Consider the following 24,877-nt stretch of genomic DNA (forward strand, 5'->3'; position numbering starts at 1 on the left):
GGAAAACTCACATAGCAGGAAAGCCAGGCCTAATTCGTGCTCTCCGAACCAGAAATAGGTGCAAGAAGGGAAATCACTGAAATCTCTGCCTGGCTTCTCCCGAGATAATTAATCACGTCTGTCCGTTCACTTCCTTTGTTCTTCACACCCTCCCTTCTCTGGGCTCCCTCTGATTTCTGGTCGGTGGGAAGCCCCCAGCCCCTGCCCCAGGGCGCCAGTCTGCTGGGGAGGATGTGTGCGTGCCTTCCCCACGGGCGGTTTCAGAGTTGTCGGTGCCGGTTCCGAGCAGGGTGGACCTGCGGACGTTGGCTGCGAGCTCCCTGCTGGGGGCTCCCCGCCCTTCACTGCTGCAGCCCCTGCCGGGTCCAGGAGCAGAGCCAGGCAAAGGGCGGCTGCGACGGGTAATTGAGGGACAGCCGTGGGACAGAGCCCGCAGTCCCCTGGCTGGTCCAGTGGCTCCCGAACACGGCTGGCCATCAGAGTCCATGGGGACACAAGCAGCTCCCGGGGCCGGCCGCTGGGGTTCTCATTCAGCGGGTCTCGGCTGGCTATGGCCATCTCCAGCTGGCCTGCCCCGAAGGCCAGGGCCTCGTCGGTCCCCACTTACTAGGGGTCATTAGAGTGGCACTGGCTCTGCCTGGTCTGTGAAGCAGAAGGGGACGACATCCCAGGAAGAGCAGGACACCCTGACTCCTTAAGACGTGTGAGGAAGCGCAGATGAAGTTTCTGGAGAAGCCCAGGCTCCCTTCACCTTGCCCAGCACCACAGGCAGGGCCTGGGGATGGCACCACAGCCGAGGTGTGGCCCTGGTGGCCTGTGGCCTGAGCCCATCTGGCTTGTGCCCAAGATGGAGAAAAGTGCAGGGGCTGGGGTGTGGCCATTGAGTCCCTGGCCCTGCCTGCCGCGTGGCCTTGAGCAGACACCCAGCTTCTTGAACCACCGTTTCCTCGTCTGCTGAGAGAGATCTTCCCGCTGGGGCCTCGGCCCTGAGCGCCGAGGAGTGTTGGTCCCGCGGCCTTCCAGCAGGTGCAGCCTCACCTTTCCTAGCTTCTCCCCACCTCCACCGGGAGCCTGAAATTCTGGCAGACATCTAAATCCAGACCGTGGGAACGGCCACCTCTGAGCGCCCTGCCCTCCTACACCCGGGGCCGCCCTGCTGCTATTTTTATCTGCTGCTGGTTAATCTGTGCGTTGTTTGCGGTGGTATCAGCGCAGTTTAACTGCGTGGTATCGCCCACATGAGCTCCGCTGGTGACCTCGGTCCAGTGGAACGGCCCTCCCGGCCGACAGGCGCGCGGAAATCCCACCTCCGCTTAAAAGCTTATTTCTGTTGTTTGCAGGAACCTTAAAATGGCTAATTTAGGCACCACCAGCAGGGGTTGGATCACCTCGTTAAAATAAAACCAAGTTTGTTTATTTACTGGCGCTCTAACTTCCAGTGACGTGTGTAGATCTGCCGTCTTCAGGTCCCTGAAGGCTGACATGTCTGCTGTGTAACCACCACCCGGATCAGGAAATAAAGCCCTCCCGGGGCCCAGAAGCTTCCTCGAGTCCCTTCCTGGTTTCCCGCAGCAGTGTCTGGCCCAAAGCAGGACCTTGGCCAGTCGATGAATGAGACGTAAAGGGACCCGAGGGGTGCAGAGGCGACTGGGGCTCTGAGTAGCCAGAGGGGTTTCCTGAGGGAGGTGAGGTTTGCTCAGTGGGACTGAAGTGTTTTCTGGAACGACGGAGGTTAGACCGCTCGAGGGCAGGGGGCATGTGTGGGTGGAAACGAGGGAGCATTGACCAAGGCTGCCTTCTGTTCTCCCCCGGGTCCAGGCCCTGAGGTGTGCAGACTCACGTGCATCCAGCCCTGCGTCCGAGCGGCTGTCGGCGGCTCTCTGATGAGCCTGGCCCCCGGGGGGCTGAGGTGGTGTGGCCTCGCAGCTCCGGAAGGAGGGCGCGTCCTGTGACCTGTGGCCCGTCCTGCTGGCCCTTCACGGCTGGAGTTGTCTTCAGTCGGTTGCGTAGTCCGGTCAGCCTCCTGCTCCTCCCACACACCCCACAGCGGCCGTTGCCTGGGCGCAGGGCTGGGCTGCTTCCGTAGCAGCGTGTCCCCAGCTCACTGTCGCTCCTTGGAAAGCTCCTTCGCGACACAAGCTCAAGCCTGCCCAGCGCCTGTGTGGCCGGCCGGCAGGGCTCTTGTGAGAGGCGCTAACCTCGAATTCTGTCTGTGATTCCCCAGCTCCAAGAAGCCCAAGAAGCGCCCGGAGGAAGTGGCCGTGAAGCCCAAACCCTCGCCCTGTCTCTCCATCTTTGATGAGGAGCTGGACCCCGACGAGGGGCTCTTTGGCCCGGGCAGGAAGCCCTCTCCCCGGAGCCCCGCAGAGGACGCACCCCCCAGGGACTGTAAGTAGAGCCCCGGGGGCGTTCCTTTCACTCTCGGCGTCTCCCGGGTGACCCAGCCAACCTCGGCGAGCGGCTTTGGACCCACCACACATGAGCAGGACGGCTCATGTGTTAACACGAGGCAGATGCAGTCAGTGGAGAAATTTTCTGCTGGAGAAATCTAGTCTCACACCTTGTGTCCCCACAGCCTGGAACGTTCCAGGGCCGTGTGTTTATTCTAATCATCCGTCAGAAGCAAAGAGTAGCTTTCTTTGCTGCTTTGAAAAGTGTGGGTTGTGACTGGTGTAGAAGTACCTTTGTTACCTCTGCAGCCAGATGTGGGCACCAGGTGGAGAGTGGACGCTGGCCTGCCCCCAGCCTGCTGGGGCTCTGCATGACTTGGAGTCTAACAAGAGGCTCTGTGTCCCCTGCAGAGACCCCGAGGGAGGGTCCAGTGCAGAGCTGGAGCAGGGAAGCTGAGCAGCCTTGGACTTCCACACTCGTCCCTGTTCTGACCCTTCCTGCCCCCGCCCGGGTTTGCAGCCAGGGTAGGGAACTGATGTCACCCATTAATTCAGCCGGCGCCAGGTGCCCACCGACGGCCAGGCGCTGTGCTGGGCCCGAGACACCTGGATGAGTGCATCACAGTTCTGGCCTCAGGGCCTCCGTGAGGGAGACGGGACATCTCCTGACCATTAGAGGCTAGCCTGGGCCTGTAACCGGTCTGAGCAGGACGTCCGTGCCTGTGGGGACCCCAGGGAAGGCTTCCTGGGTGAGGGTCAGGGCGAGCAACTGTACCTGAACTGGATCCTGAAAGGTCAGCGGAGTGGGCCAGGGCTGCTGACAAAGCATATTCCAGGCGAAGAAGCTGCAGTTACCTTTCACGAAGGGCAACGTTGAGCAGTGCAGATGGGGAGAGGGTGGGGAGTGGACCCCGGCTCCTCGAAGGCAGAGGCTGTGGTCAGAGCCGTGTCTGCTCACCACTGCATCCCAGAGCTGGCAGCCCCGGGCCGGTGGTTGGCGCTCAGTGAGCGCTTGTAGGAAGACGGGTTCAGCCCTGGGGGCTGAGCTAAGAGATCCAACTGGCTGGGGCCATGGGGAGCCTGGGGTGCGAGCTGAAGAGGCTGTTTCCTCCTAAACGCAGTGGGGAGGCCGCAAGGACTTGAAACCGGGAGGGGTGCCATCAGGTGGCTCTGGCCCAGCGTCGGGGGAGGTGGGGGCCAGGGCTGCAGGCCCCCGTGAGCACCTGCCTCTTGCCCCACGTGGCCCCATTCCTCTGGTACTCCCACAATCTGCCTTGCAGACCGAAGTGACAATATTGCCCCCTGTCTCCTGGCTGTGCCAGGAGGTTGGGCCAGACTCTCTCCACCCTGCACCCCGCAGGCAGCCGAGGACAGGCTAGGACTTCTTCTGACCCCTCTGCTGCTGCCTCCTCCGCAGCCCTGAAGCTGTTTGACGATCCTGACCTCGGCGGAGCCGTCCCCCTGGGTGACCCCTTACTGCTGCCAGCTGCCCACGAGAGTGGAGGACCCACGTCCCGCCCAGGCTGCAGGGAGGCCTCCGAGGAGCTGTTCAGGTACCACCTGTCCCCAGTGCTGCTTCACCAGGTCTGAGAGTGGCCTGGACAGAGCCAGGGACCCATCCAGTCTGGGGGCACGTCACCATCCTTGGGCTCCACGGGAGGGAATCCCGACCCATCAGAGGCAGGAGCCTGTGGGTGGGAGCTGACCAGGAGGCAGCAAATGGGGTGCGATGAAAGGGTGGGGTGGGGGGCTGTCAGCAGCTCAGCAGGTTCTAAAAAGACAGGACTTCATATATACAAATAGTGTATATAAAGAATAAATTATGCAATTGCACAAGCAAGTATAACTGGCATAAACAGGTTTGGGAACAGATATATAAAACTGACTCTTGGTAGCACACAGCTCACGTGGGGGGAGCAAAGTGCAGATGTTCTGGGCAGTGGCAGGTACCCATCGGCAGGCCTTATGGAGGAGAGAGCGAGGCTTAGCCTGTTATGTGGAGGTCGGTTGACAGAGCATGTGCACACCTGACCGCCACGAGGTGCATGCCGTGTGTCAAGCAGTATGCTGGGCTCTTTACATGTTATCTTATTTAATCCTCGCAGCAGCACCGCCTCCCACCCTCACCCTCCACGTAGGTGCTGTTATCTCCTTTTTACGGAAAATGGAGGGTGGGAGAGGTAACTGGCCCAAGGCCCCGGCTCCCAGGTGACAGGCCGGGATTGGGACCCAGGTCAGCCTGCCTGTGTCCCATCCTCCCACCCTTCCAGGACAATGAGCGCTTGCGGGAGGAGAGGCTGGCAGCTCCGCCTCCCACCCGGGGACCGCAGGCTCTCCCTGGGCTTCAGCTCGCGCCGCTGCTTCCTCAGCACGCCCGGCACTGCGTCTCTGCACCGCATCATCCGTGTCCCCAGGAGGCAGGCCGAGCCTGGCCGTCTAGGGGACTCTGAGCTCTCTCTTGCCAGGAACGGTTACGTGGCACTCGACATGCCATCCCGGGAGGCTGTCACCACCCCCTCGTTAGCAACCGCGGGCTGTTAGCCTTCCGAGTGCCCACCGAGCCTGAGTCACGGCGACGGCTCCTTGTCATGACATCTCCCCACGGCCCCCGGCAGCTGTTCACGCTCATCCTGTGTCCTCACCGCCGACACCCAGGCAGCAGTACTCCCTGGGAGAAGCTGGGACTGTTGTTATGTGCTTCGGGGTGACACTGAGGCCCAGGGAAGCAGGTCAGCCTGGGGAGCCTCTGCCGTTTCCAGGACTCAGCATGTCCTAGCGGGGCAGAGCCAGTGGGACCTTCGGGCATCGTGTATATTAAATCCGTTACACTGGCCCTTTCCAGCCCATGTTCTGCAGAACACCGGTTTGCGGGGTTTGAAAGGTGTTACCTTCGAAGGCTTTCTGTGGCCAGATGGCCGGGATAAGCGGGACTTTCCAGGCCTTTAGTGTGTGGGCACGCGTGGCTCAAGGGCGATGCTAGCAGCATTTCACGTTCCAGTTGGTCCCTGGGACCCTTTCCTTTGTAAGGCCTCCTACATCCCACAGGGCTCTCTGGGAGTCACTGCCTTAGAGAATGTGAGTCCTGCCACCCTGCCTTTGCTCTACCAGACATCTGGTAAAGAAAGAATTACCCTCTTGAGAGCAGGAACCATATTTTATTTTTCTCTGTGTGTGTCCTGGGACTATCCAGGCGGTAATCGGGCTTCCTTATGATAAACTTTCTAATATTCATCCATCCATCAGTGCTTTCATCACCCCTTCATTCCATCACTGGCCTCTGCCGTCCGCCATCCTGAGGCAGCATGGAGGGGCATTTGAGCCGGGTTTGGAGTCTGAGAAACCGCCGTTCCCTCTTGCTCTGGGGCCCCAGTTTTGGTCTTTAGTCAAGTTCTGCAGGGACCTGGGGAAGTGGAGTGGACTTGGGACCTTCAGACCTCCCTCCAGCCCCTCGGTGGTTGACCTGACACCTGCAGGGCCTGGAAGAGAGGGGAGCTGGACCTTGCGTCAGTGGGACCTGCTTTTACCCGTGACTCAGGGAGCACAGTTGGAAATAGGGTGCTTGGCAAGAGATGCTGTGTGGCCACCTGTATCCCGGGTGTGACCGCCCCACCTTCCGCCTCAGAGCAAATCCAGCTCCTGATTAGCTCCAAAGAGCCACTGCTTTGCCAAGCGGTATAAATCCTGAACTCCGACACAAGCTTTTAGCCGCTGCTTTATTTCCCTAAGGGCGCCTGTTTGAGGATAATTCAGTCCCTCAGAGCTTTTCCTGGGTACCCAGCCTCCAGTGGAGGATGCAGGACAAGCCTGCACCTGCCCCAGGGGGGCTCGAGGAAGGGCAGCCACTTGGAGGGAGCGGGGACACAGCTGAGCTGAACTTGCCAGGAGCAGCCTGTCCCGGGGTGATGCCTCCTGGGATTGCCTGGAACTCACTCTTTCAAGGCCTGGCTTGCGCCAGTCCCTCCGGGTGTGCAGGGACACCTTTTGCTCACTTCTCTGCCATCCGTGGGAGGCTCTGAATTCTCCCCTTGGGGTCTGTGCCCCATCACAGGAGGCTGACCCAGGAAGCAGGCAGGGTGACCCACTGCCCCTGCAGTAGCTGCTACTTGGCAGGCAGCCCTTCCCAGGAAGGGCACCTCCACCCTCATGTAGACCTCTGCCAGGCCCTGTGGTGCGGGGAGTTGTTCTGACCAGAGGTGCCTCCCCTCTGCCCCTGCCTTTACTCAGCCGTGCTGCTGTCTGAGCTGGAGCCCGTTCACAGATAGGGAGACGGAGGACCAGGCAGGCGGGGTGGGCTGAGGCCACTGAAGGAATAGCAGGATGAGGAAGGGAACCGCACTCCGCCTGCCGCACTGCGTGTCTTTGTACACGGGGTTGTAACCCTGTGGGGTGATGCTGCTGTTCCCATTTGGCAGATGGGAAACCAAAGCTCGGAGAGGTCAAGTGGCCTGCGCGAGGCCCCCCGGTCTTCTGCCTGCAGCGCCTTTGCTCTCCTTCCCCTGTCCCCAGCTAGCTGTGGGCCCCAGGCCAGGCCCTTCATCTTTCTGTGCCCCAGTTTTCACATCTATAAAATGGAGCTAACATCTGCTACCAGACAGTATCTTGTGAGATTACTAAGTGAATTAACGGATGCGGAAAAGGCCGGCCGTGGTAGGTACCCAGCCCAACGTTGATTGGGTGGGCGGGTCGGAGGGTGGGTTGAATGGGTCTTTTCGCTGTGCATCTGGTCTCCAGGAGTTGCGTCCTTGCACAAGGAGCTGGCAGCAAGAGCTCCCTCGGGCAGAGGGCAGAGCGGGGCTGCCTTTCTTTCCTGCTGTTCAGGACTTGGGCTGGTCCTGCGTGACCGTCACACTGCTGCGCCCTTCAGTTCCACCAACAGGCTGTCAGGTCCGGGGCGTGGCGGAGTCTTGGTGGGTGATGGCCGAGGCCGGCTTCAGCCCTCGGTGGGCCGTGTCTAACGAACGCCCGGGTGGCCCACCAGGGGACACTGTGGGCCGGCAGACCCCACCCCTCGATGGCTTAGAGCCCGTCATTCATTCTTTCTCTGGCTGAACTTGGCCTGGATGAGAGCCCAGCGTCTCAAGTCAGACTTACTGGTTCCAACTCAGGCCGGCCACATGCTTTCACCCCAGGCAGGCGGCTCAGCCTCCTAGGACTTGAGCGTCCGCATCTGCAGGGTGAAGATTGCGCTATACCTCCCCAAGGGTTGTTGAGGATAGAGAAAGATAATGGGTCTAAAGCGCGTGGCCCAGAGCAGGAGCTCCGTATGTGGCAGCTGTTACTGTTATTTTTTGAAGGGTTGAAGGAAAAGTCACCGAAAGGAGCCAGCTTGTCTGGAGTGGGGTCACCCGAAAAGCAGTCCTGCAGAGGCTGCCAAGGGGCCAGCTCTGCTCGCGCTGGCTGCGGGGTTGCAGGGAAGGAGAGCCCTGCCCCCTCAGTTCCTCCCCGGGGGCGGAGGGGTGGAAGGCGAGGCTGGGAGGCGGGGGCGACGGAGCCCAGTGCCCTGCAGGGGTGCCTGCCTTGGCAGGGGGCACCTTGTCCCTTTTGCAGGAGATTGTGCTCAGGGCTTCTCCCTCTGGTTCTCTAGAGTCGAAGAGGACTTGGACCAGATTCTGAACCTGGGGGCTGAGTCCAAAGCCCAGCTTCAGCCGCAGCCCAAGCCCAAGCCTCCAGTGGCAGCTAAGCCAGCGCTACTCAGAAAACCAGCGGTTCCCCCCAGAGCGGGTTCATCTGAGGCTGTGGCCAGGCAGCAGAAGCAGCAGATCCAAGCCATGGACGAGACGGACATCTTACAGTACATCCGGGACCACGACGCGCCTGGCCAGGCTGCCCCCAGCCTCTTCTGACCGCCCCCGAGCCCTGTGCTGTTCCTGAGCCAGCAGACTCTCTCCTGTGGAGGGGCACGTAGTGAGGTGCAGACTTGCTTGGCCCTGTAGGGCCAGAACCTCTATTCCCAAGGGAGGGAGGGTGGAAGCCGGGTCATAGGACCCCTGTACTGCCTGTTTCCTTTTTCTCAGGACTGTGGGTTCGTGGAATCCTGCAAGATGCAGAGAGCAAGGTCACTCTAGGAATCGGAGCCTAAATGGTCTCAGCCATGTGGATGTGGAGGGGAGAGCCTGTGGGGATGCCTTGCTAACCAGGAGCCCAGCCCCCAGGATGTCATGAGACTGGGAGCACGGGGGGTGGGGTGGGGCAGGCAGGCTCCATTTGGGGCGGGAAACTTTGTGCCCACTTGTGCCCACCGGCTCTGCCAGCCCCAGCACGGGAGGGAGGGCCTGGCCAACCTGGGGTTTGGGTGGGAGTCTCTAGTCACCATGGCTCCTGGAGGCTTGCAGGCCCTGGCAGGGTCCCCAGTAGGGGGATGCTGAGTGGGTGCCCAGGAGAGCCTGGCTAGGTGGGGTGGCCCAGCCACCTCCGGTTACCAGGTGCTAAGCACGGTGCCTTCCCAAGTGTCGGAGCTCAAGGGAGACGTCAGGCCCAGCCGTGCCTCTGGTGTGCAGATGGCCTGACAATCCCCATGTCTTCCTCTCTCTTCCTTTCCTAGGGAAGGCCTGGCCAGACCACGGCCTCCTTGGGCCTCTGGCCATAGGGCCGATGTCCACCGTTACAGCTTTGAGCACAGGTGTCCCTGCAGGATGCAGGGACACCTGTGGCTGAGGTGCCCCTCCTTCTCACGGCAGGCCTGGGCTGGATGCTCTTCGGCCGCTACTTGAAGGGCCCCGTCTGTCCAGCGGTGGATGCTGCCAGGCCTTCCCCGTCCTCAGGGTCTGGATTTGCTCACTGGCCTTCCCCCAGTGGGAGCGTCCTTCCCGGGAGAAGGAGCCCTGTGCCGGGCAGGGCCAGTGCCTTAGACTTCTCTCCGACCCCCTTGCCCCGGCATACGGGTCTGAGCATGGTGCAGTGCTCAGGAAACTCTCCGTGAATGAGTGATGTTTAATGGATCAAAGAATGCCTCTTTTGTTGTTGTTCTTGTTGTTGTTTGATATAGTCTTCATGTTCAGAATTAGTTTTTAAGGAAACACAGGTTTTTAAGAAAACGCAGCCGCTGTTGTCCCTTGGGCTGTGCTGCTTGACAGAGAGGATTGGAAGGAGGATTAGGGATTAGGGCCCCAGGCCGCTCCCCGTCGGGGCCAGGAGCCAGCCCTGATCCCTCAGGGACTCTGCCTGAGCCAGGCCGCTGTTCGCTGCCCTCAGCGTCTCTAGCACCCGCTGCCCAGTGCCAGGACCTGCAGGGCGGGTGGGAGCGCTCGGTCTGGTCTGTCCCGCGTCTCACGCACCTCGTCAGCTGTCCCGTCCCCAAAAGGCCGAACCCCTTCCCCTCCACTGGTGCCAGCGTGAGAGGAGTCAGGCGGCTCCGGGGACCGAGAGCCTAGTTCCTCCTCCCCCTCTGCCTTATCTGGGCCCCGAGGGCAGCCTCCCTGGGGCCCGGCTCCGGGACAGCCTCAGCCCCCAGCACAAGCCGCCCCTCTTCTCTTTCGCTGCCAGGCCTTCACGCCCGCACGCCACGCTGGGGTCCGCGCCCTTGCCGACTGCAGGAAGGCCTCCGAAGGCAGGAGCAGGTGGTGAGGCGATGGGCTGCCGTGGCCTCTCTCCTCCCTGTTCTCTCCTCTGGGCCGCTCCCTCCCGCCCCCAGCGTGCGACATAGGAGAGAGGGTGCAGCTGGCAGGTGCCCGTGGGGGGCTGGTCCTCTGGTGGGGGGGGTCACAGGTGGAAGCTGCCACTCCGGTGTGGCTTCGGCCACTGCTAGCCCGGCCTCCTCCCTGGAGGCCTGGCACTCGGACACCTCAGCAGAGATACTGATGCTCCGTGGCGCCGCAGGTCTGTGACCCACCAGCCAATCTGTGACCTCCAGTCATCCAATAAAGTCTGCGTCAGTGGCTCATTCCCGCACTTGTTAGTGGCGACCTTTTCTGACCCCGGGCTGATGGGGGACAATGTGGGGCACTGTCTTTACAGCCCCGGGCTGATGGGGCTCAACAAGGGGCGCTTCCCTCGAAGGACCTGGGGTGTGCCAGGCCTCCCAGGCTGCGGCTGCGTAGGGCAGGGCGAGGGCGGAGGCAGGGTTCCACTGTGTGAACTGAGGCAGAGGGGCCAGAGGCCCCCGCCTGGTGGGGTCGTCGGTCAGTAACTGCTCAGCCAGGACCTGTTTGGAAAGAGAACTTTCCCCTTCTCCAGACCTCACCTCTGTCTCCTCAGGGTAGGGACTGGTCTAGGCTTGAACTGGCCTTGAAGTCCTTTCAGCTTTGACACAAGACAGCCCCACCGAATAAACCCGTCCACCCGTATCCAGACCTGTCCTGGCCTCCACTCTCCTTCCAGGGTCAGATTCTGAGATGCTGCTTCCTGCCCGGGACCCAGAGGTTCTTAGCAGACGGCTCTGCAAGCCGACATCCCCCAGAGCTCTAGACATGGGTCCCCGGGAGCCCCGTGCGGGGCAGTCTGCAAGCCCACGCCGGCCTCCCTCACCACTCGGCTTTGGAGCTCGCAGCTAAGCTCAGATGGGGGTCTTGGCTCCCCAGGACAAGCATTTGGGTCCTTCGGAGAAGGACCACGCAGCCCACAAGGTTGCCGCGGAGAGTTCACCGTGGAAGGAGAGGCAGGTTCCCTGGGGGCAGCGTTTGTTTGTTTTGCAGCTGTGTGAGCCCCGTGGACAGGATGTGCCGGCTGCTCTGGGGGCCCCCGCTCCCATCCCCCATCTTTCCTCTCAGGAAGCCGGGAACTCCAGCCACTTCTCCTGGAAAGTCCCCATCCTAGTGTCTGTCCCGGCCGGGCCGGGAGGCGAGCTCCGCTGGGGGAACCCACCCTTCCACGCTCTGGTGTCCCGTGACCGTATCAGTGCCACAAGTCTGGAACCCAGCCTGCCTCTGTGTGCTCTGGGGCTGCCCCGAGGCTCAAGCCCTCACACCAGACGCAGATGAGGCAGCAGAGGTCCAGGTGATTTGGGGGCCCTATGGCCCTCATGCCCAGCTGCCAGCTTGGTGTTGTCGATACAGTCCGTGTGGTGTTCGGCTTTCCTTTGTCTCTGGGGAGACCTGGCGTGGAAAGTCACGTTCGGCTCTCCAGCTCACCAGCTGCCCAGGTGAGCATATCCTGCGGACGGGAGAAGGGAGAAGAGCTACCAACACGTCCCTTGGATGGTGGCCCTGGCTGGACAGCAGGCACCTCCCAGTGCTGCCGGGTCTGTGTGTGGGTTGAAGGCCACCCAGAGCCCCTTTGAGTGGATGACCTTTCCGTGTCAGGTTGTGGATGGTGCCATTCAGTGCAAACCCTCATCACTTAAACAATTCCCTTGAGGCCTCACGGTTGGGGGTGGCTGACCAAAGGGCCAGGCTCCGTGGGCCTGGGGGGATCTAGGTTCCGGTCCAGCTCGGCTGGCTATCCGACGTCCCCTCACCCTGCAGTGCCGAGTGAAGAGACTTCCCTGGGTTCCTGTGAAGGGCCAGGTAGGCTGTAACGTCCTATTCGTGCCTGAAGGACTTTCCTTGGGCTGGTCACTACAGTTCCTCCCAGAGGGACCCCTGCCCTGGACAGGCTGCATGCTAGTGAGATGCGGCAGGCTGAGGATGGGTGGTCAGAGGCACTGCCAGCTTCAGCCCAGCCTCGCCCGCAGCCCCGGGCACTGACATTGACTTCCAGGTATTGTGCTACGTACGACATGGTGAAGGGGACCCAGGTGTGCAGCATGGTGCGTACGGCCCAGAGCACACATGCTCACCCCTCTCACGGCTGACCTCTGCTTCTGGTTTAACACGGCTCTGGCCGCCGGTGAGAGCCGAGGGATTTCGTTTCTCAGGTCACACTCAGGATAAAGCCGCCCTTCTGGAGCGGGGATTATGGGCTCGGCGCGTGGCCTCCGTAAGCAGGAATCCCTGTTGACGACTTTCAGAGGTGCCGATGCTTCTCTGCTAATTCAGCAAATAGCAGCAGCCTCTAAATTCCTTTTTTAGTAAAGCTGGAGTAGCTTTCTCCAGCCCAGCCAGCCATTCCCGTCTGTTTCCTCACATGCCGAACTCATCCAAAAACACTAAGCATGTAATGGCACCTACTGTGTGCAGGCACCATGACACGTGGAACACGGGGAATCAGGTGGGTGAGGCGTAGTGAAAAGTACAGGTCAGCCCTTTTGGGCTAGAAGCACCCCATCGCGCTCGGGCATCAATCAGTTTGGTGAATAAGTGCATACGAGGAGCAAGAAAAGTGCATGAACAGTACAGGGCAAAGCAGCGGGTGGCAAGGACTGTGTAGGCGGCACAGCTCTGGTGCCCAAGAGAGACCAGGCCAGCCCGGCCAATGAATGTTTCCTGAGCACCTCTGGGTGCAGAACCTGTTCTAGGCGCGATGGAGGACACAAAGATGATAACACATGAGTCATCAAAGCTGGGTCTACCATGAGCCACGCTGAACTGTGGGTTCTGTTCTGTTCTCTGGGCCTCCTGCCCAAGCAGCAGACACAACTAGGAAAAGCACCTCCTCCCACGCAGCCCTCTCTGCCCCTCCCCCTCTGCCCCCACCCCACCCCCCCAGCACATACAGTGTTACACGCAATGTGACCCCAGCTCTTAGTCACTGTGTTAATTTCCTAAGGCAGCTGTAGCAAGTACCACAAACTGGGTGGCTTTAAACAGCAGGAATTTATTCCCATTTCCGGAGGCCAGAAGTCTAAAATCAAGTTGTTGGCGGGGCCGTGTTCTCTCTGAAGGCTCTGGGGAGAATCCTTACTTGCTTCTTCCAGCTTCTGGTGGTTGCTGGCAATCGTGAGAGCTCCTTGGCTTGTAGCTGCATCACTCCAGCCTCTGCCTCTGTCTTCACACAGTCATCTCCTCTGTGTCTTTTCTGTGCCTGTGTCCAAATTTCCCTGTTCTTGTAAGTAAACCAGTCATTAGATTAGGACCACCCGAATCCAGTATTACCTCATTTTCCCTTAATTACATCTGCAAAGACCCTATTTCCAAATAAGGTCCCATTCACAGGTGCCATGTGGACAAGAATTTGGGGCGGGACACTGTTCCACCCAGTTCAGTGCCTCAGGGTCTGGTACCTTTGAGGAGGCTGAGTCTTGGTGCTGAGATGAAGACCTCCAGGAGACCTCACTCCAGTGAATATTCCCTGGGGTGTGAAGATCTGTATTAGTCCAGTGGTTCGGACTTGGAGCTCCCACCGCAGGAGCTTTGGCCCCACCACAGGCTCGTGAACCAAGATCCCACAAGCCGCGTTTGGGGGGGCCAATAAAAAAAAAAAGGAGAAAAATAACAAAGTAAAAAATAAAATTAGACTAGGAAACTAACAGATATGTTAAAAAAAAATAAAAATAAAAACATGGAAGAAATAACAACCAGAAGGTAAAACAGAACCACAATAGTAAAAAAGAGGAGGAGGAAAAAAAAAAAAGTGGAAAAGGCCTTGGCGGTGGAGGGCGGGGCCTAAGCAGTGGCGAGGTTTGGGTGGTAAGCTGAGCGGGGCCTGTGCTTAGAACCCACAGGGCTGGAAAAGGCCCTGGGTGGGGGGTTGTTGTGGGGTGGGGCTTAGGCTCAACAGAACAGCAGGGGCCCAGGCGGTCCTCCAGCCTCTGGTCTCAGAGGGTGGGGGACCCCACCTGGGTGCCCAGCAGGCTCCCTAGGCCTTAGTGGGTGTGGCAAACCCCCTCCACTCCTCTCCTGCTCCTCCCATCCTGGAGGACCCCTCCCGCCGGCCTCTCCTGGCCTCCCTCCTATGCCCCCAGGACCAACCCAGCCCAGAGGGGACCTCTGAGTCTGAGGGCCTCGGCTGGAGAGCCGGGCAGACTTCCTCGGCTGAATGGGCAGGGGAATCGCTGGGCAAGCTCACCCCTGATCCAAGACCACAAGGGTCCCTCCAGGTGTGGGAACCCCTCCCCCTCTCAGCCACCCCTCAGGGGCGCTGGTCTTGTCCAGCCTCCACTTCTCCTCCCCACTCAGTCCCCCCACGTCTTGCCAGTTCGCTTGGGGGTTCTTCCCGTCTACTTGGGTGTCGGGGTCCCCCATCCGTGTCCAGCAGGTGCCCCAGTTGTGGGGAGACGCTAACTCCATGTCTTCCCACACTGCCATCTTGACTCCACCCCCTCAAGTTAGTTTTGATCCTTTATATTTTTCTAGAGAATTGTCTACTCCATCCAGATTTCAAATACATAACATACTCTCTTACAACTTTAAAAATTATCAGCATGTTTGTGGTTATAGTCCAATTTTCATTTCTAGGGTTTTTCTCTCTCTTTTTTCAATTGGTTATATTCATCAGAAACTTATCCTCTTCATCTTTTCAAAATTTATCCTCTTCATCTTCATCTTTAAAACCCAGTTTTGGGTTTTAAAGATCTATTTTACTATTTTTTCCATCTAATTCATCCATTTCTATTTTAACTTTATCCATTTCTCCTTTTAGTTTTTTTAAATGACATTTTAAATTTATTTTCCTTTTAGTTGTTAATTTTAAAAACACTTAAGCTACAGAATTTCCTCTAGAAGAGTTTTGGCCCCCTCACATAGATTTTATCACATAATGTTCTCATTTCAGTTAATTTTCAAGAAGTTAAATTTGTAGTTTTATTTCCTATTTAAAACTGAAAAACTATTTTAAATACTAGTAGTGTTGGTATGTTTGTGCTTTTGTTTCCAAGTTTCAGAAACTTGTTTCCAATTTTCCAATCTCTTTGTAATTCATTTCTAGTCTTATTGCATTATGGTCTGAGAATGGGAATCTATATGACTGCTATTTCTGTAATTTAAAAATCTTTCTTGGCATCTAGGATACAACCAAATTTTAAATGTTCAACAGATACTTTAAAATATTTATTCTATTTGTGGAACATATATATATAATTTTGCAAGTATTAATTATGTTTTTCAGAATTCTGTATCCCTGTTTACTCTGGATGCACTTGACCCTGAGGGGGGATTGTAAAACTCCCACTGTCACGATGGTTTTGTGCAGTTCTCCTGGGAATTGTTCAATGTTAGTTGTGGTTGAGGGTCCCCAGCAGCCTCTAGCCTGGTCTCAGAGAGGCTGAGAGCTCCCATGAGGATATGACCTCACCTTAGCCAAAGGAGCTCATGATCCTGGGCTTGCCTGGCTTCTGTCTCTGGATTTATGTTCCAAGCATGTTTTTTTGTGGCTCAAGCTATTGTCTTCACAGAGGTGCTTGGTCTCACAGGCATGGGCATCAGGGTGGGCACTGACAGGATTCCCCTTCAGCTAAGAGAGCAAAGGGTCCAGCCCACAAACAAGGGTTTCCATGCCAAGTTGGCAGGCTCTACCTGCTATGGAACAGGTAACTTGGAACACCTGTGCCTCTTGGATGGTAATCGGTTCTCTCTGGGCTCCTGCCAATCGGGCCAGCAGGAATCGGTGATCTGTTTTTCCTGTGGCAAGGCAGGCCCAGACATAGCTCTTTTCAGCAAGCCTGACCTCTCAGGCTCTTGGGAAACAGGTGCTTTTCAAGACCCCAGCATTTATGAGGTTTATTCCTGTCTCCTTCATGGTCAGGACTGAGGGAGAAGGCCAAGGAGGAGAGACATTGACTATTTGGGGCCACATGGGTGAGGTTCAGAGAACTTCTCAGAAAACTCTTGATTTGAAGGATGGGGAAATTCACTGGATTGCAGAGGGCAGAGGTGGGAACTGGAGGATGTGACAAAGGCTGAAGAGAGGTTTCCCTTGGGGCAGCAGAGTGGGCGAGGGCAAGGAGCCAGACACCCTGAACAGAGTGGGCAGATGAGCCAGTGAGAGTCGAGAGAGCACTTGGTGAAAGACTGATAGCTTCCCGCTAAGTCAGGAACAAGACAGAATGCTCACTTGCACTACTTCTTTTCAGCCTTGTCCTGGAAGTTCTAGCCAGAACAATTAGGCCAGAAAAAGAAATAAAGCAAGTCCAAATTGGAAAAGAAGCAGTAAAACTATATTTGCAGGTGACATGATCTTATATATAAAATAGCCTAAAGAATCCACCAAAAAAAAACTATCATAGCTAAAAAATGAATTCAGTAAAGTTGAAGGATAAAAGATTAACATACAAAAATCAGTTGTATTTCTATATACAATCTGAAAAGGAAATTAAGAAAATAATTCCATAGATGATAGCATCGAAAACAATAAAATACTTAGAAATAAATTTGACCAAGGAAGTGGAAGACTTGTACACAAAAACTATAAGACGTTGCTGAAAAAAATAAAAGAAGATGGAAATAATAAATGGAAAAACGTCCCATGTCCATGGATTAGAAGACAATATTGTTAAGATGGTAATACTCGCCAAATTGGTTTACAGATTCAATGACTGTTTTTATAAAAGTGGAAACACTAACCCTAAAATTCATATGGAATTGCAAGGGACCCTGAATAGCTAATGCAATTTTGAAAAACAAGAACAACGTTGGAGGACTCACACTCCCTGATTTCAAAACTTACTGAAAAGCTACAATAATCAAAATAGTATGGTACTGGGACAAAAATAGACATATAGATCAATGGAATGGACCGAGAGACCAGAAATAAACCCATATATCTATGGTCAATGGGTTTTTGATATGGGTGCCAAGACCATTCAATTTAGAAAGAACAGTCCTTTCAACAAATGGTGCCAGAGAGGCTATCCACATGCAAATGCATGATGTTGGACCCTACCTCACACCATGTACAAAAATTAACTCAAAATTGATCAAAATCCTAAATATAAAGCTAAATCTGTAAAACTCTTGGAAAAAAATGTAGGGATTGATCTTCATGACCTTGGATTTGGTCATGGATTCTTAGATATGCCACCAAAAGCACAAGCAGCAAAAGAAAAAATAAATTGAATTTCATAAAAATTTAAAACATTCGTGCTTCAAAGGATACCATCAAGAGAGTAAAAAGTCAACTCAGAGAATGGTAGAAAGTATTTGCCAACTATCTATCTGATAATGGTCTAGTATCCAGGTTATATATAGAACTGTTACAACTCAAAAATAAAATAACTCAATTTTAAAATTCACAAAGGACTTCAATAGGCATTTCTCCAAAAAAGATGTGCAAATGGCCAAAGAAGTGCATGAAAATATGCTCCATGTCGTTAGCCAACCGGAAAATGCAAAGCAGAACCACAATGACATACCGTTTCATACTCACTAGTATGGCTATAATTTTTTTTTAAATTGGAATATAACAAATGTTGATGAAGATATGGAGAAATTTGAACCATCATAAACTGTTGGTGGGAATGTAAAATGGTGCCCCTGCTGTCCAAAAAAAGTTTGGTTGTTCTAAGAAGTTAAAACAGAATTAGCCTAAGATCCAGCAATTCTACTCCTAGGTATATGCCCCCCATATTGAAAACAGATTTTCAAACAAAACTTGTACAAGCATGTTCATAGTGGCACCATTCACAATAGCTAAAAGATAGAAAACAACCCAAATGTCCATCAACTGTTGAATGAAGACCAAAATATACACAGTGTGTATATCCACACAATGGAATATTATTCAGCCATAAAGTCTTAGCACATGAAATACTGATACATGCTCCAGGATGGAAGACCCTTGAAAACATGAAGCTGAGCAGAAGAAACCGGACACAAAAGACCACATGTTATATGGTACCATTTATGTTCTATTTGCCCAGAACAGGCAAATTCAAAGGGACAGAAAGCAGATTTGAGGCTGCCAGGGGCTGGGGACAGGGGGAATAGAGAATCACTACTTAATGAGTATGGGCTTTCCTTTCGGGGTGATGAAACCTTCTGAAAGTAGATGGTGGTAATGATTACACAACATTGTGAATGTATGAAATGCCACAGAATTTTACACTATAAAATGGTAAATTTTACATCGTGTGTATTTTACCACACATGAGCACGCACGCACGCACAGGTGTATCTAGGACATGATGGGGAACAAGCCCAGCGAGGAAGGTGGCCTTGCCCTGCCAGGCCAAGAGGCCCAGGAGTCACTGGATGATGGGGAGCAGGGGGTGATGTGAAACCTGGAGGGTGGTGGAGGATGGAAGGCAGCATATGCTTCCACAGCTGATGCTGAATCTGGTTGAGAGAGGCTGCTGGGAGTGCAGGCCTCCCAGGTTGAAGAAGCCCATGTGTGTTTGCATGTTTCCTGGGAATGATAAGGGCTGCGACTTCTCTTTCGTGGCTGCATCTAAACTGAAGACAAGCTCTCCCCTGGTTTGGCAGGAAACATTTGAAACTATTGCCAAGACATCTGTTTCATTTTCTTTGGCAACAAAATGCATCCTGAGAGATAGACTCAAGGTTTACAACCGGGAGCATCCATAATTTTTTCTCCTTTTCTCCCATAGGAGTTTAAGTAGAAGCTCCCAAGCTCATGTTTAGAGAGGGTCACACCGGAGGCGGCTGAGCTTCAGAGCATCCAGCATTTGGGGAGGGAAATGAGCAAAAGTGAGGGGGGCAGGAGAGCAGGCAGCACACCCGGGCGACGCCCAAGAATGTCCTGACAATCCGGAGTCTGGGAGCAGATTCCCTCTTAGGGGATGCAGGTGGAGGAGACCCCTGTTCTCTGTGACCTGCTCCACTTCTGAAATGGAGAAATTGGGGGACTCGTTCCAGGGGAACGAGCATGGGCTTTGGCATCAGGCAAACTGGGTTTGAATCCAGCTTGCTTACTCTCTGCGTGACCTTGACCTTACTCCCCGTGTTCTCATCTGTAAAAGGGGGAAATAATATCTACCTCATAAGTGTGTTGCTGGGATTAAGTGAGGGGATGCACGTGAACCATGGCACGGAGCGTAGCACACTGGGGGGGCTCAGTAAATGCTTCTGGATCCTCCAGAGAATTGAGATGGAGAGGCCCTGCAGCCTGGCCTGCATGTCTCTGTGCCTCAGTCTCCGTGTCTTGAACGTGAGCGTGCCTGGAACTGACTTTCTGTGGTTTTATGACTAAGAGCTGCAGATCCAGGGCTGTCTCTGGGGATTGTTTAAAAGTAGGGTGGCTTGTACACAAGCTGAGAGAAGCAGGATGCAGGGTATAGACTGAAAAGCTATTGATTCCTCAGCTGAGAGTCAAGCCGTTACATGACCACTGGGGGTACCAGTGACAGCTCCTCTCAGGCCATCCCCGAGAAAACAAGACCCAGTCCCACTCTGGGCCAGCCCCAGCTACACTCCTGCCTTCCAGCATGCCCCCTGACTTTCTCGGACCTGTAAAGTCTGGTGAATTATTTAAACATCTAAACATCAGCAAAGCCAATGGCAGTCAATTCTCATGAAGAGAGTCTGCAAGTCCCACTCATTTAGGAAGTTTAGCATCTTCTGAGGCCGGGGGCCTTGGAGGGCCCTCTGCGGAGCAATATATTCAGTTACTACTGAGTTGCCAGCACCCTTCCACCCAGCACAAGCCCACCGTGCATCACATACCACCGTTTCCATTTTAGGGAGACGAGGCTATCTGTCTGAGGAGGTTGCATGGCTGGGAAGTGGCTGAGCTGGAGTTTGAGCTCATCTCTGTGCTGCCACGTAGACCTGGGTTCCCGTTAACACTCAGTCTACTGAGTGGGCCAAGCACAGTGACTCCGCAGTTTTTTTTTAAACAGCTTTATTGAGAAATAATTCACACGCTGCTTAATTCACCCATTTAAAGTGTACAATTCCGTGGTTTTCATTACATTCACGGAGTGGCTCAAACATCTCCACAATCTATTTCATAACATTTTCAGCACCTAAGAAACCCCATAGCCCTTAGCTATCACAGTCCAATCCCCCCAGCCCTAAGCAATCATTAAGCTATTTTCTGTCTATATTTGCCCATTCTGGGCATTTAATATCAGTGGAATAAAAATATATGGCTTTTTGTTGCTTGCTGCTTCCCAGTAGCATAGTGTTTTCAGAACTCATCTGTGTTGTAGCATGTATCATGCTACTTCACTCCTTTTTATGGCCAAATAATATTCCATTGTATGGCTATATCACAGTTCATCTCTTCATCAGTTAATGGACTTTTGGGTTGTTTCTACCTTTTGGCTATTCTGAATACCGTTTCTATGAATATTCATGTACAAGTTTTTGTACAGACATGCTTTTATTTTTCTTGGGTGTGTACCTAGGAGTAGAATTGCTGGATCATATGGTAATTCTATGTTTAACTTCTTGAGGAACTGCCAGTCTGTTTTCCAAAGTAGATGCACCATTTCACAATCTCGCCAGCAGTGTATGAAGGTTCTGCTTTCTCCACAGCCTCCCCAAAACTTGTTAATATCTGTCTTTCTGACTATAGCCATCCTCATGAATATGAAGTGATATCTCATTATAGTTTTGTCTTGTATTTCCCTGATGACTAATGATACCAAGCATCTTTTCTTGTGCTTATTGGCCATTTTATATCTTCTTTCAATAAATGTCTATTCAGACCTTTTGCCCATTTTTATTGGGTTTTATATTTTTTATTATTGAGTTCTAAGGGTTCTTTATGTATTCTAGATACAAGTCCCTTGCTAATGAGTTGCAAATATTTTCTTTTATTTTGTGGGCTATCTTTTCTCTTCTTTGATTGTGCCCTTTGAAGCATAAAAGTTTTAAGTTTTTATGAAATCCAACTTATCTAGTTTTTCTTTGGCAGTTTATGCTTTTGGTGTCATAGACTTCCCAGTTTTTTAAAGCAGTATTTAACATAGAGAAATATGGCCATACCAAAATAGCAAGAGATATTGATTCTTTTTATGTTTTTTCAAGCTCAGACTTTTAAATAATTCTTTTATTATACTCCACTTCATTCCAAAAATAATTTGATGCCACCTATGAAAATTCAAATAATACAAAAGGATACCATAAATAATAAATTCTAGGCAAAAGGAAAATATGTATCAGAAATGAAGCCAAGGGTAAAGTCGGTGTGTAGAATTACATATGTAGAGCTTCCTAGTGACCAAAGCAAAGAGGAAAATGCAATTATTTATAAGATTCACAGGCCCATGAGATAAAAATATATCTATATCTTAGGGGAAGCATTACTTTTCCTGGCACAGAGTCTGGAAACAAATTTCTCCTATGGCTCCTTTTAAGGGGAGAATATGTTTGGGTTATCAACTAGAAGAGAGCACATATATAAAATCCCCAATAAACTAACTCTTCACAGCCCAATTTCCTTGCCTTTCTGTTTCCAGATCCACATCTCTTCCTGGCAACAGTTCTGCCATACATGAAATTGTCCCTGTTGTAGTAATCTTTTAAAAACACACATATGAGCACCTCACTTCCCTTCTTGAAATCCTTCAATAGCTCCCAATGGCCCTCAGGATAAAGTTCAAAGTCTTTAACATGACTTACGTGATATTACGTGATATAACCCCAGCCTACAAGAGCCAATAATTTTGAACCCCTCCCCACTCTGAATCTCAGCTTGTCAATGCCTCCACCATGAAGCCCTCACTCAGGTCTATGTTCTCTTAGTTTACTCACACTTCTAAGAAGTATATGTGTTTTTATCAAGATGACAGTAGAGTAGAAGCACCAAATTAAAAACAGTGTAAAAGAGTTGCCACAGGTGGGATACTGAGACTGCCAATTCATCAGCAGTGGTAGACACTGAAAAATTATAAAAAGCAAATCTAAATACACAATAAGCTGAGTAATCTGAGGCCATTTAACGCAGGCACAAATACTTCTGCTCATCCAACAGCCCTGAAGATCAGCCTATTATATAACAAGTTGGAATTTGGACCCTTTACAATGATGAAGTTAATGATAAATTCTTTTCATTGTACTCTGTTGTAAGAAGGCATGAGAATATGGTGTTGTTTAGAATAACTTTCTTATATACTGGTTGACGTAAAAATTTTTTTAAAATATTTGTTCTTGAATTAATAAAATATTAGTTATCAAGAAAACTTGATTCTCCAAAACAAAGCCGCCTCATGAGTTTTATTAACTGAAGTTTGATTACAGAGAGAAGGAATGAACACCCTCTAATTCTCTGAACCAATTTTTAAGAAAATAAAGTTTTTAGAAGTACAAGAGAACTATATGTTCCTTAGAGAAAATGCAGATAAAACAAAAGAAAGAAAATTACACATGATCCCACTTTTCAAAGATAATCACTGCTAACGTTTTGAAATATTTTCTTCTATATTTTTACTGGGTACATACATATATATATATATATATATATTTTTTTTTTACAAAAATGGCATCTTATTGACAGTTTTGTGAGCTTGTTTCTGTAAATCATGAGGACTTTAATGTAATAAATATAACGGACATGGTCATTTGAATGACTGCAATCTGTGCTATCGTTTGGCTGTCCCATGCTTTATGTAACCATCTGTTGGACGTTTGGGTTGTTTCTAGTTTTTCTCCTCCTCCTCTGATTCTGCACTCAGGGTGACTTTGAGGCTGACGCTGGAACCATTCTCTTTAGTGTACTGGGCTCTCTGTGACTTGAAAGCATGATGCATCTCTTGGTAGGGCTGTTGCAACTGGTAATAATGGCGCTTTGTGGTTCAATGAGAACAGGGCTCTATTAATCCCTCTTTGTCTGACCTCAGCCAACTTCGGTCTCGGTAGAAGCAGGATTCTTAGGCCCTTGGGACCCTATTGAGCTGTTGTCATAGTGATTGGTGCAGGGGGCAGGGTCACTGGGCCAACGTCCCTAACCAGACCGTCTCTGTCTTAACGACACACTCAGGTCACGGCTGTTCAATCCCAAACTCGGAGAGAGACATGACTAACCCTGCCGTGATGCCAGCGTTTGGTCTGACTGCCCTGAGGCCTGGGGATTCTGAAGACTTTCGGGGGCTTGGCATAACTCTCCCCAGGAAGGCAGCTCAGCTCACCTGTCCACAGAGCCCCAGGGCTGCTCTGCTGTCACCCCACAGACCTGGGACCACTCCCAAATGATGGCCCAAGCTTCTGCTTCTGAAGAGAACTCTCAGATCAGAGAAGGCCCTGCACAACCCAGCCAGACAGCAAAGCTTCTTGTTACCTGATGTCAGGGCTGAACAACCTTGGAGACTATCGGGTCCACCTCCCCTTCATACAGATGCAGAAACTGAGGCCCAAGGAGCCAGATCTGATTCCAAACCATCCGGCAAGTCAGGAGCACTGTCTGAACCAAGCAATCCCCACCCGCCGTTCTGGAAAGGAACATCTCTTGTAGGACAATTGATATTTTTACAATAAGTGTTTTAGGTTTGGTCTTTAAAAAAATAATACACGTTATTATTATCACCCAAGTAGTCCATGAATACATTTTCCCGGAAAAAATAAAAAAAACAAAATAGAACATTGCAGAGGAGGCTCAAAGCCCCTTTGGCCTCTGTCTCCAACCCCAGCTCTCTTCCCTGAAACAAAGTCCTGGTTTGGTAGATAACCAAATCTGACATTTTTTTTTTTTTTGTGGTACGCGGGCCTCTCACTGTTGTGGCCTCTCCCGTTGCGGAGCACAGGCTCCGGACACGCAGGCTCAGCGGCCGTGGCTCACGGGCCCAGCCGCTCCGCGGCATGTGGGATCTTCCCGGACCGGGGCACGAACCCGCGTCCCCCGCATCGGCAGGCGGACTCTCAACCACTGCACCACCAGGGAAGCCCCCCAAATCTGACTTTAAAGTACCCAAATCTTATTTGTTTGAGTTGGGTGGCCAGAACAGCTAGGGTGATGCAGACCCTTGTCCCCAACTGGGCATGAGTCCAGGTGGCCCGCAGTGGCTGGCAGGACTGCCCACACAGGATGTACTTCCCTGGCCCCAGGGTGGCAGGGAGTGTGGGATGTGCTGGCACTGCTGTGTCCTCACTCAGCCCTGGGCTGTGACTCTCCCCCATCTTCTTTCCCCATTTCCTGTTTCAGAATCCCAACAGCCTCTGCTACTGGCCTAGATTGGATGCCAGGATTCTAAGCTGAAAAATAGAAACTTTTCTACCAGGTGTAGCAATCTCTCCAGCAGACCGCAGGCCCCAAGGGACAGTGCTCAAACTTTGGGTTCCTGCGCCCGTTTGGATTTCCACCCCCTACCCATTCCCGCCACTCCCCACCCCCCAACTTGCCTCCCCAGCATCAGTTCCCTCCCTGCCAGGCATCCGGGACCCTCTGCCAGGGAGAAGCTCAGCTGACCATCTCAGTACCCCCTGGAGAAGGAAGAGGGAGGTTTAAAAGAAGAGTTTAAATTGCACAATGATATATTCAAAGCAGTTAGTCTTACATGAGAGAAATCACGACACCGAAGACAAGTATAGGGTGGAAAGAGGCCTTCCTGGTACACCTACCTCACACCAAGTGGGGGACCTCGGGGTCCCCATGTTTGTCTTGCTAGCCACCTGGGGTCAGGGCTTGCTCCAGGCATTGAGGCAGTGAAGCCCCTGCTAAGGAGATGGCAGGACCTCTAGCCATGCCTGGGAAAGATAATAAGTGTCATGAGAACAACAGCAACCGCTTACGGGCTGGAAAACGGAAAGCAGTTCTCTTCCCTTGAATTCTCCCAGTCCTAATCTTTGAGAACCTACCACAGGTTCAGTGCAAACTGTTTAGGTATCTCAATGCATAGAATC

The 24,877-nt window shown here is 52.7% G+C and overlaps 1 protein-coding gene and 1 long non-coding RNA gene across 2 annotated transcripts; one reads left to right on the forward strand and one right to left on the reverse strand.

The window, feature by feature from the left end:
• The first annotated feature begins 1,607 nt into the window (after nucleotides 1-1,607).
• HS1BP3 (HCLS1 binding protein 3) lies at nucleotides 1,608-8,983 on the forward strand. The gene is made up of 4 exons (XM_028496581.2): nucleotides 1,608-1,618; nucleotides 2,225-2,388; nucleotides 3,808-3,943; nucleotides 7,975-8,983. The coding sequence occupies exons 1-4, from the start codon at nucleotides 1,608-1,610 to the stop codon at nucleotides 8,231-8,233; spliced, it is 570 nt and encodes a 189-aa protein (XP_028352382.1). The 3' UTR covers nucleotides 8,234-8,983.
• A 3,141-nt stretch (nucleotides 8,984-12,124) lies between these two features.
• LOC129392612 (uncharacterized) lies at nucleotides 12,125-20,751 on the reverse strand. Its single transcript, XR_008618787.1, has 3 exons — nucleotides 19,760-20,751; nucleotides 13,426-13,493; nucleotides 12,125-13,247 (listed from the first exon to the last, which is right to left on the reverse strand). It is a non-coding gene; the product is annotated as an uncharacterized lncRNA (long non-coding RNA).
• Between the last annotated feature and the right edge of the window lie 4,126 nt (nucleotides 20,752-24,877).

This window comes from Physeter macrocephalus, chromosome 12, assembly GCF_002837175.3.
Source record: "Physeter macrocephalus isolate SW-GA chromosome 12, ASM283717v5, whole genome shotgun sequence".
Classification (NCBI taxonomy): Eukaryota; Metazoa; Chordata; class Mammalia; order Artiodactyla; family Physeteridae; genus Physeter; species Physeter macrocephalus.